The sequence below is a fragment of the Cucurbita moschata genome, unplaced genomic scaffold (genome assembly GCF_002738365.1).
Source record: "Cucurbita moschata cultivar Rifu unplaced genomic scaffold, Cmos_1.0 Cmo_Scf00005, whole genome shotgun sequence".
Classification (NCBI taxonomy): Eukaryota; Viridiplantae; Streptophyta; class Magnoliopsida; order Cucurbitales; family Cucurbitaceae; genus Cucurbita; species Cucurbita moschata.
In genome coordinates, this window is record NW_019268521.1 from 4,866,516 (window position 1) to 4,880,931 (window position 14,416).

The 14,416-nt window shown below is 37.7% G+C and overlaps 3 protein-coding genes across 7 annotated transcripts in view; 2 read left to right on the top strand and 1 right to left on the bottom strand.

Annotated features, from left to right (window-relative positions):
• Nucleotides 1-2,503, top strand: part of LOC111443114 (GPI inositol-deacylase A-like) — a 16,003-nt gene extending 13,500 nt beyond the window's left edge. For all 5 annotated transcript variants that reach the window (XM_023080761.1, XM_023080762.1, XM_023080760.1 and 2 more), the window contains 3 exons: nt 518-657; nt 967-1,201; nt 1,601-2,503. In XM_023080761.1, coding sequence (XP_022936529.1) covers nt 518-657; nt 967-1,201; nt 1,601-1,933 — 708 coding nt within the window. In that variant the 3' untranslated portion in view covers nt 1,934-2,503. The remainder of the gene's footprint in view (nt 1-517; nt 658-966; nt 1,202-1,600) is intronic.
• A 1,717-nt stretch (nt 2,504-4,220) lies between these two features.
• Nucleotides 4,221-9,813, top strand: LOC111443115 (cellulose synthase A catalytic subunit 1 [UDP-forming]). Its single transcript, XM_023080765.1, has 14 exons — nt 4,221-4,301; nt 4,949-5,144; nt 5,221-5,402; nt 5,481-5,601; nt 5,694-5,880; nt 5,964-6,230; nt 6,339-6,684; nt 6,880-7,017; nt 7,105-7,230; nt 7,380-7,592; nt 7,714-7,972; nt 8,046-8,242; nt 8,353-8,703; nt 8,892-9,813. Exons 1-14 carry the CDS (start codon nt 4,221-4,223, stop codon nt 9,474-9,476), a joined length of 3,249 nt encoding a protein of 1,082 aa, XP_022936533.1. The 3' UTR covers nt 9,477-9,813.
• Nucleotides 9,814-10,113: 300 nt separating this feature from the next.
• On the bottom strand, nt 10,114-12,470 carry LOC111443120 (adenine nucleotide transporter BT1, chloroplastic/mitochondrial-like). The gene is made up of 3 exons (XM_023080771.1): nt 11,898-12,470; nt 10,825-10,986; nt 10,114-10,741 (listed from the first exon to the last, which is right to left on the bottom strand). The coding sequence occupies exons 1-3, from the start codon at nt 12,441-12,443 to the stop codon at nt 10,268-10,270; spliced, it is 1,182 nt and encodes a 393-aa protein (XP_022936539.1). The 5' UTR covers nt 12,444-12,470; the 3' UTR covers nt 10,114-10,267.
• Nucleotides 12,471-14,416: the final 1,946 nt, after the last annotated feature.

The following is a 14,416-nucleotide window of genomic DNA, read 5'->3' on the forward strand; positions in this document are numbered from 1 at the left end:
TTTTTTTTTTTTTTTTTTTTTTTTTTTTTTTTTTTTTTTTTTTTTTTTTTTTTGTCCTTGTATATTCATTCAACTATCTCAATGAAAGTGTGGTTTACACACACATATTTATATTGATATATAAAACTCGTATTGCTGTGAAACAAAAATGAACTGAAAGATCACTTTTGTGTTGGGTTTCAAATTTTCCCATTAAGCAGTACTTAGCGTGTTTGATGCAATGGACCTTGAGTATCCAAGCAAGTGTTCCCAAGTGCATCCTGGATCTGTTGCCATTAGAAACTATGCTATCCATGACTTGGTCTACCATATATGTTAATAACTCTTAACATATTAGTACTTGAAAAGGAGCTTGGTCAAATTTATGTTTTTCATATTTAACGGAAGAATCTAATTCTGAGAAGCACAGAATTTGTTGTCCCTTATTGTCCATTAACTTAACTTGCGTCTATTTCGGTAGTGTATGGTTATGATCAAGATTTCCAATTTGATTATCATCTAATTCATTTTACACTAGGTTGTAAGGGTGTTGGGAGTCAATCCTTTACTGGCTACTGCACTTTCTGCTATTACCTTGGCATGCTTTATTCATCCAGCCGTTGGGTTGTTTTTGCTACTCGTTTTCCATGCCTTCTGTTGTCACAACGCCCTATCCAGGTACGTGGAAGTTGACCCTTTTCATCATTATGTTCGTCTTCTTGTGGGGGAAACCTTAAAATGCATTAATGAAATACCATGACTCTAAATTATCATCCACCCAAAATTTGTAACCATCTAAGAATAAAGGAAATCCATCTTTCTTGAAGTTCATATTGATGTCTTGGTTCATATGAAAGAAGCTACCCTCTCTTCTCTTATACCTGTCTAATCTCTTTTACCTACCTGAGTAGAGATTCAGTTTTTACTATGCCGATCCCAAGTGTTGCTCCATATTTGTATCAGTTTTTTGACAGCTTCCTTTCGCAGCCATGTAAGAAGCAAAAAATTACAAGGTGGAAATGGTTCTCAACAATTTACATTTCCATCGCTCGATAAATTGAACTTGAAGGAGTCTATTGAAGACAACCTTTCCACCAGTCCTAGCTCTTCAAAAAGTTTTGCGGAAACACAATTGGAGATATTTCATCATTGTCACGGCTTATTGATCTTGCATCTTGTGGCAGCAGTTATGTTTGCACCTTCACTTGTTGCTTGGTTGCAGGTATGATTATGAAAGGAATGGCTGCCTGAATCTGTTTGATAAGATATTCTTTTTATCTAAATGTTTAGCAGGCATAGTTCCTATATTTGACCAGTTAAAAAAAGAAGAATAACACTTGAGCCATTGTATTGATTTGATAGGATAGAATGATTCCACTATCTCGTCTTTGACCAAAAAAAAAAAAAAAAAAAAGGTTTTCTTATCTGTTTAAGTGGATAAAGAACAAAAAAACATTATTTGCTACGTGACAGCATGGTTTTTTTGCACATTCAAGTCAAGTTCCTGAATTTTTGGAGTTACCCTCCATTCTCCCCTCTAAAGAAAAACAGCTCTGGTTTTTTCACCTTGCATTTGACCATCTTGTGGGTTTTCACATTGCCTATTCTTTTGGGGTTGCAGAGAGTAGGAACAAATCAGAGATTTCCATGGTTGCTGGATTCATTTCTTTGCGCTGGAGTTATCCTCCACGGTGTCTGCAATTCAAAACCCGAGTTCAGTTCCTATTTATTTTCTTTCTTTGGTATATCTCGGAGCGAAATCAGACTGGACTTCATCTATTTAGTTGCTGGATATTATGCCTACATGTGTAGCCTGGCCCTGTCTCCATATAAAGTCTTTTATGCCATGGCCGCCATAGGAGCCATTTCGTTAGCCTTGAGGATTTTACAGAGAAGGACTAGGGAGAAGGGAGAGCCCCATTTCCGGGGTCGAAAGCACTCTCACAGACACTGAGAACACCGACACAAACACCAGCCTGTGTTTAAGATCTGGCATTAGACCAGTTGCTCCCGTTTTATTGGTTCTCAAAAAAGGTTCAGATTTTTCATGGTTGATTTAGCCACTAAACTTGCCATAGATTACGTGCAACTGCAAAATAGGGCGAGAATTAGATCTTATGAGTTTTACAAGGCTGAGCCGTTTTTACCACGTGACCATCCCAGCAGCTTTTATACTTTCTAAAACACATTTAGATGTATGTGTTCTGACATCAATTTGGAGAGTTTTCATTGTGTTGCGGCTTGACAGGTAGCTACTACTTCGTCCGTGTGTTGTAGAACATTTACGAAGCTGATTGTGGGAAAAGAGGTACGCCATTTCTTTTGTGTTTTAAAAGAACTCATCATTTGCTTCGTTCACCGTGAAAAACCTGCATTGATTTGTAGTTTTGCCACTGATATTCTACGTGCCTCTTTTTTTGTTTTGGATTTTTTTTACACAATAAGAGTAGGGGTAGGGATTTGAAAACACATGCCTCGTGTTTGTACGTTCATTAGATGTGTCAAGTTAATGGTCCTTTTCTTTCCACATAGCAAATATACACGTGCCTCTTGTTTTAGGTGGAGATTCAAATGTCTGACATTTTAGTCGATGTTATAATATCTCAACTAGTTGAATCATGCTTAAAGTTGCCTGTGCTAAATAAGTAAGAACGACGGTGGTAATATGCAAACAAACGTTTCGATAATAATTGCACTTTGAATATCTATTTAAAATGCAGCAATGTCTGTCTAATCATAATGCCCTCAATTTGTGATTAATAGAATGATATATTATGGCGGCAAGCATGTGTTTCTTTTAGAATAAAAGTGGCTGCTTTGTTATGTTGTCATTTTCGCTCTCTCTTTCTTCTATCATTGTCTCAATTGTCGGTCCTAAAAAATCCCTTCTTGTAGACAAAAATCTGTGTTGGATGAGGTGAAATTACGAAAAGGATTAACCTTACTGATATATGTGACTTTATTATAGGCCAAGTTTAAAGGGCAAAATTGTCATTAATTTAATGTATGTTGCATTAATTAGGGGTGCTATTGATCTAATTGGATATTGAACTTGCCCATTACGTTTAAAATTTAAATTGAATTAATCGAACTCAAGAACAAATTGGCAATGATTCAATTTTATAATTTATGCAATTAATTAGAACGAGATTAATTGAATCCACCAAACTTAATTGCTTGTTTGTTAGGACATATTATTCTACTAAATGAAGAGTGGCCCATATGTTGTTATGACTATGAATTAATGTCCAAAAATTGACAAATTCATTCGGAGTTGAGATGACAACTTATAAGATTTTTACTCGTATCTAATATAGAGTTAAAAATAGCACAACGAAAATAGAGAATTCAGAGGTTAAAACGTTTTTAGAATAGATATAGTTGAGCTGGAGTAGGGAGTGATTTATAATTATTTTTATTATAAAATTTTAACTTTATTGTCAACAAATTTGGACAAATATATGTTTTAGTTATTGAAATTTTTTTTTCTTTTTAATCTAGTCCAAAATTGTTAAAAAAAAAAAATCAAATTAGTTCAGTTTTTTTTTAATTAATTTTATTATTTTAAATTAGGGAGATAGAAAAAAAAAATACACGTGTATGGAGCCGAAATACTGAGAGAAGCCAACTGAGATAGATCATTTTGCAGCTCACAGCTTGCAATAATCGAGTCCACCGACAACCACAAGCATTAGGTTCGAAGCTACCGACAATTCCCGGTGTCTCTCAGTACAGCCTGTCAACAGCAAAAACAATATATTTTTCATCTTTTCCTGTAATTAAATTATTACTTATCCTTCCACCTCGACAGCAACAGTTCAACTAAACCTTCCACGTGTAACGAACTCATTGGCTAGCTTTTCAAAAGTCAACTAACGACCAAAATTTTCCGCTCTCCACCCAATGATATCTCGACACGTCATCAACTACCAATGTATCCAAAATCCCGTGGCTTACCGAGCCGACTGGAGCCGACTGGAAACCAGTCGATCCGGTAGTGAGTAAGGGACCCCAGAGACGGAAAATTTTAATTAAAAAAAGAAGAAAAAAAAGACAAAAAGGGAATTATAAAATAGTAAAGAGACGAGAAAGAGCAGCTGGTTCCGAGTAAAGCTAGATACAGATGGCGTACTGAATGGGCGAAGATTTGAGGGAAAAAAATCCATCTCTTCTTCTCATTCGGGCCTTCTAATCCTCTTGAGATCTGCTTCTGGTTCGGAATCTGAAGGAATTCCGACAAGATGGAAGCAAATGCGGGCCTGGTGGCTGGATCTTACAAGAGGAATGAGCTTGTTCGGATTCGCCACGATTCCGATAGTGGGGTTAGTCTTCACTGACATTCAATTCATCAACATTTAATTCCATCTTCTAACACTTGATTTTGTTTCTCATTCTTGATTTCATAATCTTTGTCACTTATGTGCTGTGTTGATCTGTGAAGTAGAAGTTCAGATGTGGGTTTTTTTCTTCCTCTTCGCGTCTGCGATCTTGTTTATCTAGTGAATTTGGAACTGATTGCTACTTATTTGATCATATAGAACTAGATCCCTTATGCTTTTTCTACTCTAGAAAATGTGGATCCGAGGGTTGATTTCATACTTATTGATGATTGAGCTTAATCTCCAATGTCTTAGGGGATGATGGACAATCGGTTGCTTTCTTTCCTTCATTATTTGGATTTTGGCGTTCGGGGTTTCGATTTACACTTACGGCAGTTTGGTTCTTATTTGGCACTTTCCCTCTTCACTTCTTTGTTGTTTTTCTTTTGGTGGTTCATCAATCTATGTCATTATTGACTTCACGTTTCAGTTCTGTTATAGAGCTCGACTTGATTTGCTAGTGCTTCTTGTGAAAGTGCCATAGATCTGCTTTTGTATCTCTTAGATGAGATCTGTACGTTATTTTGCATTTTCTTCTTAATCATGGCCTCTGACATTGTAATATATCCAATCTTGTTTGGACGATGCAGCCTAAACCTCTGAAGAATATGAACAGCCAAACATGTCAAATATGTTGTGACACAGTTGGTCTTACGGCCTCTGGTGACGTCTTTGTTGCTTGCAATGAATGTGCGTTTCCCGTTTGTCGTCCGTGTTACGAGTATGAGAGAAAAGACGGGAACCAGTCTTGCCCTCAGTGCAAGACTAGATACAAGAGGCACAAAGGTTTGATTGAGTTTTCATGTGTCCTTTCTGATAGATTTGAGTATAAAACACTCAATGATCTGTTATTTTATTTCAGGGAGTCCTCGTGTCGATGGTGATGATGATGAAGATGATGTGGATGACATTGAGAATGAGTTTAATTACGTCCAAGGAAGTAGCAAAACAAAACGACATTGGCAAGGGGAAGATGCTGAACTATCGACCTCTGCGAGACATGAATCTCAACAGCCCATACCACTCCTTACCAATGGCCAATCAGTAAGAATTTATCAATTCCACAATACATTTGGATATGTTGATTTTTTACATTCATGGTTTAACATTTTGCTTCTTTAGGTTTCGGGCGAAATTCCTTGTGCTACCCCTGACAATCAATCGGTGCGAACCACATCTGGTCCTCTGGGTCCTCCAGAAAAGCATATGCACTCACATCCATATGTCGACCCACGGCAGCCAGGTATGAAGAAGCTCGAGTTTTTCATGATCTTTAAGGAAGCATTTTTTGTTGCTTCGGGTTTGAACTAATGGCTTTTTTTGTTCATATCACAGTTCCTGTGAGAATTGTAGACCCATCAAAGGATCTGAATTCTTATGGCCTTGGGAATGTTGACTGGAAGGAAAGAGTGGAAGGTTGGAAACTGAAACAAGACAAAAACATGATGCAGATGACAAGTAGGTACACTGAAGGGAAGGGGGACATGGAGGGCACTGGGTCAAATGGAGAAGAACTACAAATGTAAGTACTTCATTTATTTATTTCTTTCTTTACTTAAATGTCAGTGATGCTAATTTTGTCGACTTCATTTATTTATTTTACAGGGCCGATGATGCTAGACAACCTCTGAGTCGTGTCGTTCCTATTCCATCTTCTCACTTGACCCCGTATCGTGTTGTGATCATACTCCGACTTATTATTCTGGGCTTCTTCTTACAGTACCGTTTGACTCACCCTGTGAAGGATGCTTACCCCTTGTGGTTAACATCAGTTATTTGTGAAGTTTGGTTTGCCCTTTCCTGGCTTCTGGATCAGTTTCCAAAATGGTCTCCTGTCAATCGCGAGACCTACCTTGAGAGACTCGCGCTAAGGTCGGTATATTTTTTCTGCATATGGTCGAATCAAATGGGTTTAGATTGGAAGATCAATGACGATTAGGTCTACTATTAAGTTGATCAATTGTTGCCTTCACCGTGCAGATACGATCGTGAAGGAGAACCATCACAGTTAGCTCCTGTTGATGTCTTTGTTAGTACAGTGGATCCACTCAAAGAGCCTCCACTTATCACAGCAAACACTGTGCTTTCCATACTTTCTGTGGACTACCCAGTGGACAAAGTCTCCTGCTATGTATCAGATGATGGTTCAGCAATGCTTACTTTTGAATCCCTCTCTGAAACTGCAGAATTTGCAAGGAAGTGGGTGCCCTTTTGCAAGAAGTTCAATATTGAGCCAAGGGCCCCTGAGTTTTATTTTGCCCAAAAAATTGACTATTTAAAAGACAAGATTCAACCTTCCTTTGTCAAAGAGCGACGATCAATGAAAGTAAGAAAACCATACAAATGACGATTTCATAATCTCATAGTTGTGTCCATTGTTTGATATGCACTTTCTTTCGTAGCACAGGTTCTTCATTTAGCTTTCGAATTACATTTAGTCGTCTAATTTTGGAAGGCCATAGATGGATAAATATTCTTTGATCTTCTGATACACATGAAAAGTTAATGTGTTGTTTCACAGAGAGAGTATGAAGAATTCAAGGTTCGGATCAATGCGCTTGTTGCCAAAGCACAAAAGATGCCTGAGGAAGGTTGGACCATGCAGGATGGAACGCCATGGCCAGGAAACAATCCCAGGGATCATCCTGGAATGATACAGGTCTCCCAAGCATTCAAATTGTTTGTTTTTACACTTTTGAATCCTTTTTCGAGGGGTAATATTGATATTGTGTATGTACAAGTGCAGGTTTTCTTAGGCCACAGTGGAGGTCTTGATACTGATGGCAATGAACTACCACGACTTGTTTATGTTTCTCGTGAAAAACGACCAGGCTTCCAGCACCACAAGAAAGCAGGAGCCATGAATGCACTGGTCAGTCATTTTTCTTTGATATAACCATGGCATAAAAGATACAAGAAATTAACAAAATTATTAGTTATAAGAAGAAGTTGACTTATAATAAGTTCATTTTTGTGGTTTTCTGTGATTATTTAATGATTTGATTTCATCTTTATCTTCAGATCCGAGTTTCTGCTGTGCTTACTAATGGAGCATATCTTTTGAATGTCGATTGTGATCACTACTTCAACAACAGCAAGGCTCTCAAGGAAGCCATGTGTTTCATGATGGATCCTGCGTATGGGAAGAAAACGTGTTATGTACAATTCCCACAACGTTTCGATGGCATTGATTTGCACGATCGATATGCCAATCGCAACATTGTCTTTTTCGACGTAGGCTATTTTACCCGTCATCAAGCATTTCAATCATATATCTCCTTGTAATTTTGTTGCTTTTGGTTTTTTCCTTGTTACTTGTCGTTGACGTTGTATTCAATCTTGCTATACTTTTCAGATAAACTTGAAGGGGTTAGATGGCCTCCAGGGTCCGGTCTATGTGGGAACGGGTTGTTGTTTCAATCGACAAGCTTTATATGGTTATGATCCGGTTCTGACCGAGGCAGATTTGGAACCAAATATTATCATTAAGAGTTGTTGTGGTTCAAGAAAGAAGGGCAGGAACAAGAAGTACATAGACAAAAAGAGAGCTGCAAAGAGGACTGAGTCTACCATTCCTATCTTTAATATGGAAGATATCGAGGAAGGCGTTGAAGGTAGGTTTTCCTCAAAGAACTCACTCTTTATTCTATAAAACAGAATGTTCACCTTATTTGCTGTGACTTTCAGGTTATGATGATGAGAGGTCGCTCCTGATGTCTCAGAAGAGTTTAGAGAAGCGCTTTGGCCAATCTCCAGTTTTCATTGCTGCCACTTTCATGGAAATGGGAGGTATTCCACCTTCAACCAATCCTGCAACTCTTCTAAAGGAAGCAATTCATGTCATCAGTTGTGGGTATGAAGATAAGACAGAATGGGGCAAAGAGGTTAGTTGCTACTAGCAATTCATGTCGTCTACCCGTGTTCTTAAGAGAGCTTCAAAGACGAGCCTGATGAACTCGGATCTAACAACTGGTTTTTTTTCTTTTACTTTTAGATTGGGTGGATCTATGGTTCTGTGACAGAAGATATTTTGACTGGGTTTAAGATGCACGCTCGTGGGTGGATATCGATTTACTGCATGCCTCCACGCCCGGCGTTCAAGGGATCTGCTCCTATCAATCTTTCTGATCGTTTAAACCAGGTGCTTCGATGGGCATTGGGTTCCATAGAAATCTTGCTCAGCAGGCATTGTCCTATCTGGTATGGCTACAATGGAAGGCTAAAGCTTTTGGAGAGAATAGCATACATCAATACCATCGTTTACCCTATCACCTCAATTCCACTGATTGCATACTGTATGCTTCCTGCATTTTGTCTTTTGACTGGAAAGTTCATCATTCCTGAGGTAATTTGGTAGTTTCTATCTTTGAAACATTGATCATTTGTTTTATCCGATCTACTAAATGTGGGACGCCTCCATAAATTTTGATAGTATGCGTAACAATGATGATAATCGATATCCTGTTTGTGATGAGATAACGATTCCATTTTCCAATTTAAAGTGACGTATTGTTTTCATTACCTAACTTGCAGATTAGCAACTTTGCCAGTATGTGGTTCATTCTCCTTTTCGTCTCCATCTTTGCAACGGGTATTCTCGAACTCAGATGGAGTGGGGTTAGCATCGAAGACTGGTGGAGGAATGAACAATTTTGGGTCATTGGTGGTACTTCAGCTCATCTGTTCGCCGTCTTCCAGGGTCTCTTAAAGGTTCTTGCTGGAATCGATACGAACTTCACTGTGACGTCAAAGGCCAACGATGAAGATGGGGATTTTGCAGAGCTTTATGTGTTCAAATGGACTTCTCTCCTCATCCCTCCCACCACTGTCCTTATTATGAATATGGTTGGTATAGTGGCAGGTGTTTCGTATGCCATTAACAGTGGCTACCAGTCTTGGGGCCCTCTCTTTGGTAAGCTGTTCTTTGCATTGTGGGTTATTGTCCATTTATATCCTTTCCTAAAGGGTTTACTAGGAAGGCAAAACCGTACACCTACCATTGTCATTGTCTGGTCCATTCTCCTCGCTTCCATTTTCTCCTTGCTCTGGGTGCGAATCGATCCATTCACCTCGGCTGCGACCAAGGCTGCCAATGGTCAATGTGGTGTCAATTGCTAGACGGTTACATCATAGTTTTGTCCCGTGGTATGGCGACGTTCCTGTGAATATGACAAGAAAGAAATCAAGGCATTGTGAAGAGCCCCCAGGAATGAACCCAATTTGAGGAAAATGAGAGAAGGATGACCTTTACACCAGAATTTGTAGGTGTGTCTTGAAGTTGTATTGGTATGTTATAATATTATTGTGCATTATTGTGAAGTCTCATTTGTTTAATGGAAATAGATAAAGGAATTATTTACATCAGGAGAGTTTGTATGAACAAACCGTCAATGATTTTCTTTCTTCTTTTTTCTAAATGTTTCCGAATTATTATGACAGTGAAATTATAATTTAATACTTCCTCGTGTTCAAGTATTCAATATCACAGTTTTTCAGCCACAGAAATCTATTCTATCTGATCTTGTGCCCACTACTAGCATGGATAATTTCAACCATTTCAGACGTTCATAAAGGTGAGAAATGATATAACAAATCAAATGTACAACCTTGCTCCTCGGTTCCGAGAAAGAGAATTGAATTCTCTAAAACCTAATATACTGTAGTAGCGTTGATTCACGCGTTTTATCTGAAAAGATGGAAGACGTGTCGGTTACTAAATGTTTATAGAAAGAAATTGGTGCAAATCATTCTAAAACTTCTCTGTCACCAAATTCTAATGCATTTATGAACAATAACAAATCTCTTAGCACTGGGAAGATGCAAAGTTCTTCAAGACACCAAAAAAACCGAGGTGGGTTTTGGTATTCTTCTCCAACTTTGCGCCAAAGTTTGATGTAAAATGTTACCTTCTAATTTTCATCATCTTTGTCTACGAGAATTCTCTTGCAAGCTTCATAACACATGAACGAAATACCTGCATTGGGCACCAGCTTGATGCAGCTGGGGCCAAGCCCTTTATATAACCCCTGAATGCCTTCCCTTTCAAGTATGCTTACCAGCGCATGAATTACGTTCTTGTAGACTTGTCTTCCACTGAGGGCTCCAACCTGCATCTGCTTGCGAGCTACTTCCAGTGGGAACGTCGCACTGCTCGAAATGGCACCCGCAGCTGATCCGATTAAAAGGGTTTGAATATTGCCAATTTTTTCTTGCTTAAAGATCTTCCGATAGGCTTTTCGCAACGTGTCGTAAGCAAAGTAATTGGCTGCAGAATATGGGATCACTCCAATCAAACTGGGAGTGAGGCCTCTGTAGAATTCTGCAGGCCCCTTCTCTTTAAGTATCTTAATGAAAGCATCTAAAAGGCCATCATAAACCCCTCTCTGCAAGAATTAGCAAGCGTTGAGGTCTCGTGACGTTTAAGAACGAAAAATGTTGTTTCAGTTCACTAATATTTTCGAGCTACCTGTATGGTTAATCGGGTTTTGAGCAATTCAAGGGGGTATGTGCAGAGGGTTGCACTAACTCCAGCACAGGCTCCAGCAACTAATGAAGCAGGGATTGGAATTTTTGGTTCTTCCCCTGGTCCGGGTGATAGGTTCTTGTTGACTGTATCAAAAGCAAAAAGCTGCAGAAAGAACAGCAGAGGAATCTGTAAGCACTGAAATGAATATAAAAAGCAGTTTTCACAGCAAATCCTTCCTCTTAACCCAAAAAAGAACCCCTCAACCCAACCCGGACCATGTTCGTTTCAGGTCAACCCGAAGTTTTTATCCCATGAATTCGAAACCGAACCGAACCAGTTCGGGTTCAGAAAAATGAACTCCACCCAACCCTTATAATTCGGGTTGGATTGGTCCAGATTGTCGGGTTGAATGTACACCCTTAATCTCAGGTACTTCAGGGAAAAGTGGAAAATTCTACATAGATGAGTTTCAAACACAAAACAGGCTTTGAAGCATAACAAATTAAATTCAATCTTCTAGAGATTATATCATCTAATGGAAGTACAAGAACGATAACCACGACAAACCGTATTTGTCAAACTCAAATCATCAACCATGGCCATTTCTCAGCTAGTTTCCATACTCGACTTTAAACAAAAAGAATTCTTGAAGCATGTCTATTAACGAATGTATGACAATTCAACGCCATAAGCTTATGGATCCAGTTTCTATAGAATCAGACAGGAGGTCTTAAGTTTGAATTCCTACAACAATTTCCTCCTTCAATTCATAATAATGGTTACAAATCAGATCTTGTGAATCACAAAATATTCAGCAAACATAAGGATGCAAACATCAAACAATTTACAAAAGGATTAAGTTTAAGCTGGTACTCAATTGACAAGATCCAAAGAACAATTCTAATAAGAAATTACCCAACAGGGAACATCTACACACAAACGAGTAGACAAGAAAAATGAAGAAATCAAGGAACTCAAGACTTGCAGAGAGAGAGAGAGAGAACCAATTCAATAAAATACAGAGCAAATTCAAAAGCAAAACATTAAAGCACGAGAATTAGAGTGTCAAGTACCTCAATGGCCTTGCTGGGTGCGACCCGAATAACATTCACCAAGTTGCCCCTAAATAATCCCTTCCATCCGTCATTCTTCATGATATCATTGAACACCTCTGTGACAGAGTGCCCACTGCTACCCACCATCAAATGAGTTCTTATAGTCTCCAATGGCGCTACACAAGTGTTTGACACCGTCCCAGCAATTGCACCACTTATCAATCTCCGCAGTGAAGGATTTTGAACCCTTATTCTCAATTGAAAACCAGCCTTCTTCTTCTTCTTCGTTTTGTTTTTCACTACACCTTCCTCAATAGTAGCAGCCTCAGCAGAAGGCACATATTTCATACACAAATTTGTGTAAAGAGGGTTAGTGTCGTCCTGGGCGCAGGAGTTAGAAGAATTGGGTGAGATGCCGAATCCGACTCCCATCTGACCGACACTGGCAAATAAGCCTCCGGGGTGGAAGTGGCCTTCGTGGATACTCCATTGGGAGCCCAAATCAAAGACTGAGAACAACCCATCTCGCTTATAGGCTAAAACCTGAGATCCTCTCTGACCCATCGCTCAGGATTCACAACCAACAAGACGAAAGGCAACACTATAGGCTAAACAGAATACGATCAAACAGTAGGCAACCAGCCATGAGAGGAGCCCGAGAAATGAATAGAAGGCTCTGATTCAATCAAGATATGCATTTAACTGCAAATTTGAATTCAAACAAGAGAGAACATGTGGCAGCAACTTCAACAAGGGAGAGAGAGAGACGAATCTCCCTCCGTTGCTCGCCGACCCTCCGATCACTTGGGTTTTGGGAACCTTTTTTTTCACCCTTTTTGTTCCTTTTTTTTTTTGGGAAGATTCCGACCCTTGGAAGTTGGAAGATTGTTTTATACGTAGATTAAATAATTGGATTGATTCTTCCATGTTTCGGCAGAGTGGTTTGGTTTGAAAAGTTAGGGTTTTATCATTTTTCCTCTTTCCGAATCAGAGGATGGCTAACACGTGGCTATTATACAATAAGGTGGCTAACACGTGTATACATAATTCAACCACCAAGGCGCCATCCCTACCAGAAACAATGAACAAATGCCCAAACAGTACACACTAATTTATTTTAAATTTTAATTTTCTACTTCCAATTACAAACACAAAAATGATACTTTAAAGTAAAATAAATAAAGTCAAAGACTTTGGTCTTAGCTTAGCAATTGCATATCATTACTTGCTTCAAAAAAAAAAAAAAAAAATGCATGTAGAGCATTAGCTTTTAATAAATAAATAAAATTAAAAATCAATTTAATAAAAAGCATACTAAAAGCTTAAGAATTTATTAAATACACTTCAAAATTTTTAGTTAAACTTCAACCATAAATTTTGGAGGTAATAGTATAATTGGCTTAATTTAGAACAACCCTGACCAATGGCCATCAAGTCGTCATTGGTCAGGCACGTGGACAATTCACAATGGCCTGGACAACTAAAATCGCCCTCAACTATTTAAAACAAACTAACAAAATTTCCCAATAAATTCAATAATATGAGTTTAAATTAATCAACTTCAATTTAAGTAGGACTCTTAAACCTACTATAAAATAATATTAAACTCCTTAATTATTTTTAAAATAAAAAATCATCAAGCGATTTGGAACGGGAAATATTAATCAGTGTAATAATATATAAAAAAGAATGCATGATTTACAAATATGAAACTGAAACACCGAAGAGCATCTTCAATAACAATGGAAGCACTTCCAAATTTAAAATGATTTTAAAAGACGGTCTACATAGTTATATCAACTCTATCAACCATAGACCAAATTTTAACTTTCTAGACCAACTTTATACTTCAACATAGGAAGAAAAAAATGAAAACCTCTTAGGGGATACAAGAGAGTTTTCATATAGCCAATAGCTTACCGACCAAAAAAATAAAAATAAAAATTTACTCCATAAACTTACATACAAGTTCTAAGTTCTAAACATTAATTCATAACACTAACCCTTAGAGTCAATAGATAACAATTTATTTTTCATACTTTCAAAATTGTAACATGAAATACCTCATCTAATAAATCTTTAGAAATGGTCGTCTAATAAATCTTTAGAATTCGACCATTTGTTCCTAATCAATCTATCAACCTTCATAGAAAAAACCTCTTTAAATTTTATCAATATTTTTTACGACATTGTAAAAAGACTAAAATGTTACCTCCTGACATTTAAAAACTAAATTATTACTATAAATGTTTAAGAGATTGAAGTGTTTTTTAACCGTTGAATAAAAACTTTATAGCATCTGTTATGGTAAGTAATGTCATAGGGGGGCCTAGAAAGCTTCCAATTTCGAACTCAAAAACATGGCTCATCACTTCTAATAACATTTTATAAATATGTATTCTAAACGTATCTTTTCTAAGTATGTATTCTAAACATATCATTCGACCGATCACATTAAATTATTTAAAGAATTCAACACATGAAATTCCCAATTTGCATGTGGGAGTGAAATTATAGAGATCAAACAAAAAAGAATC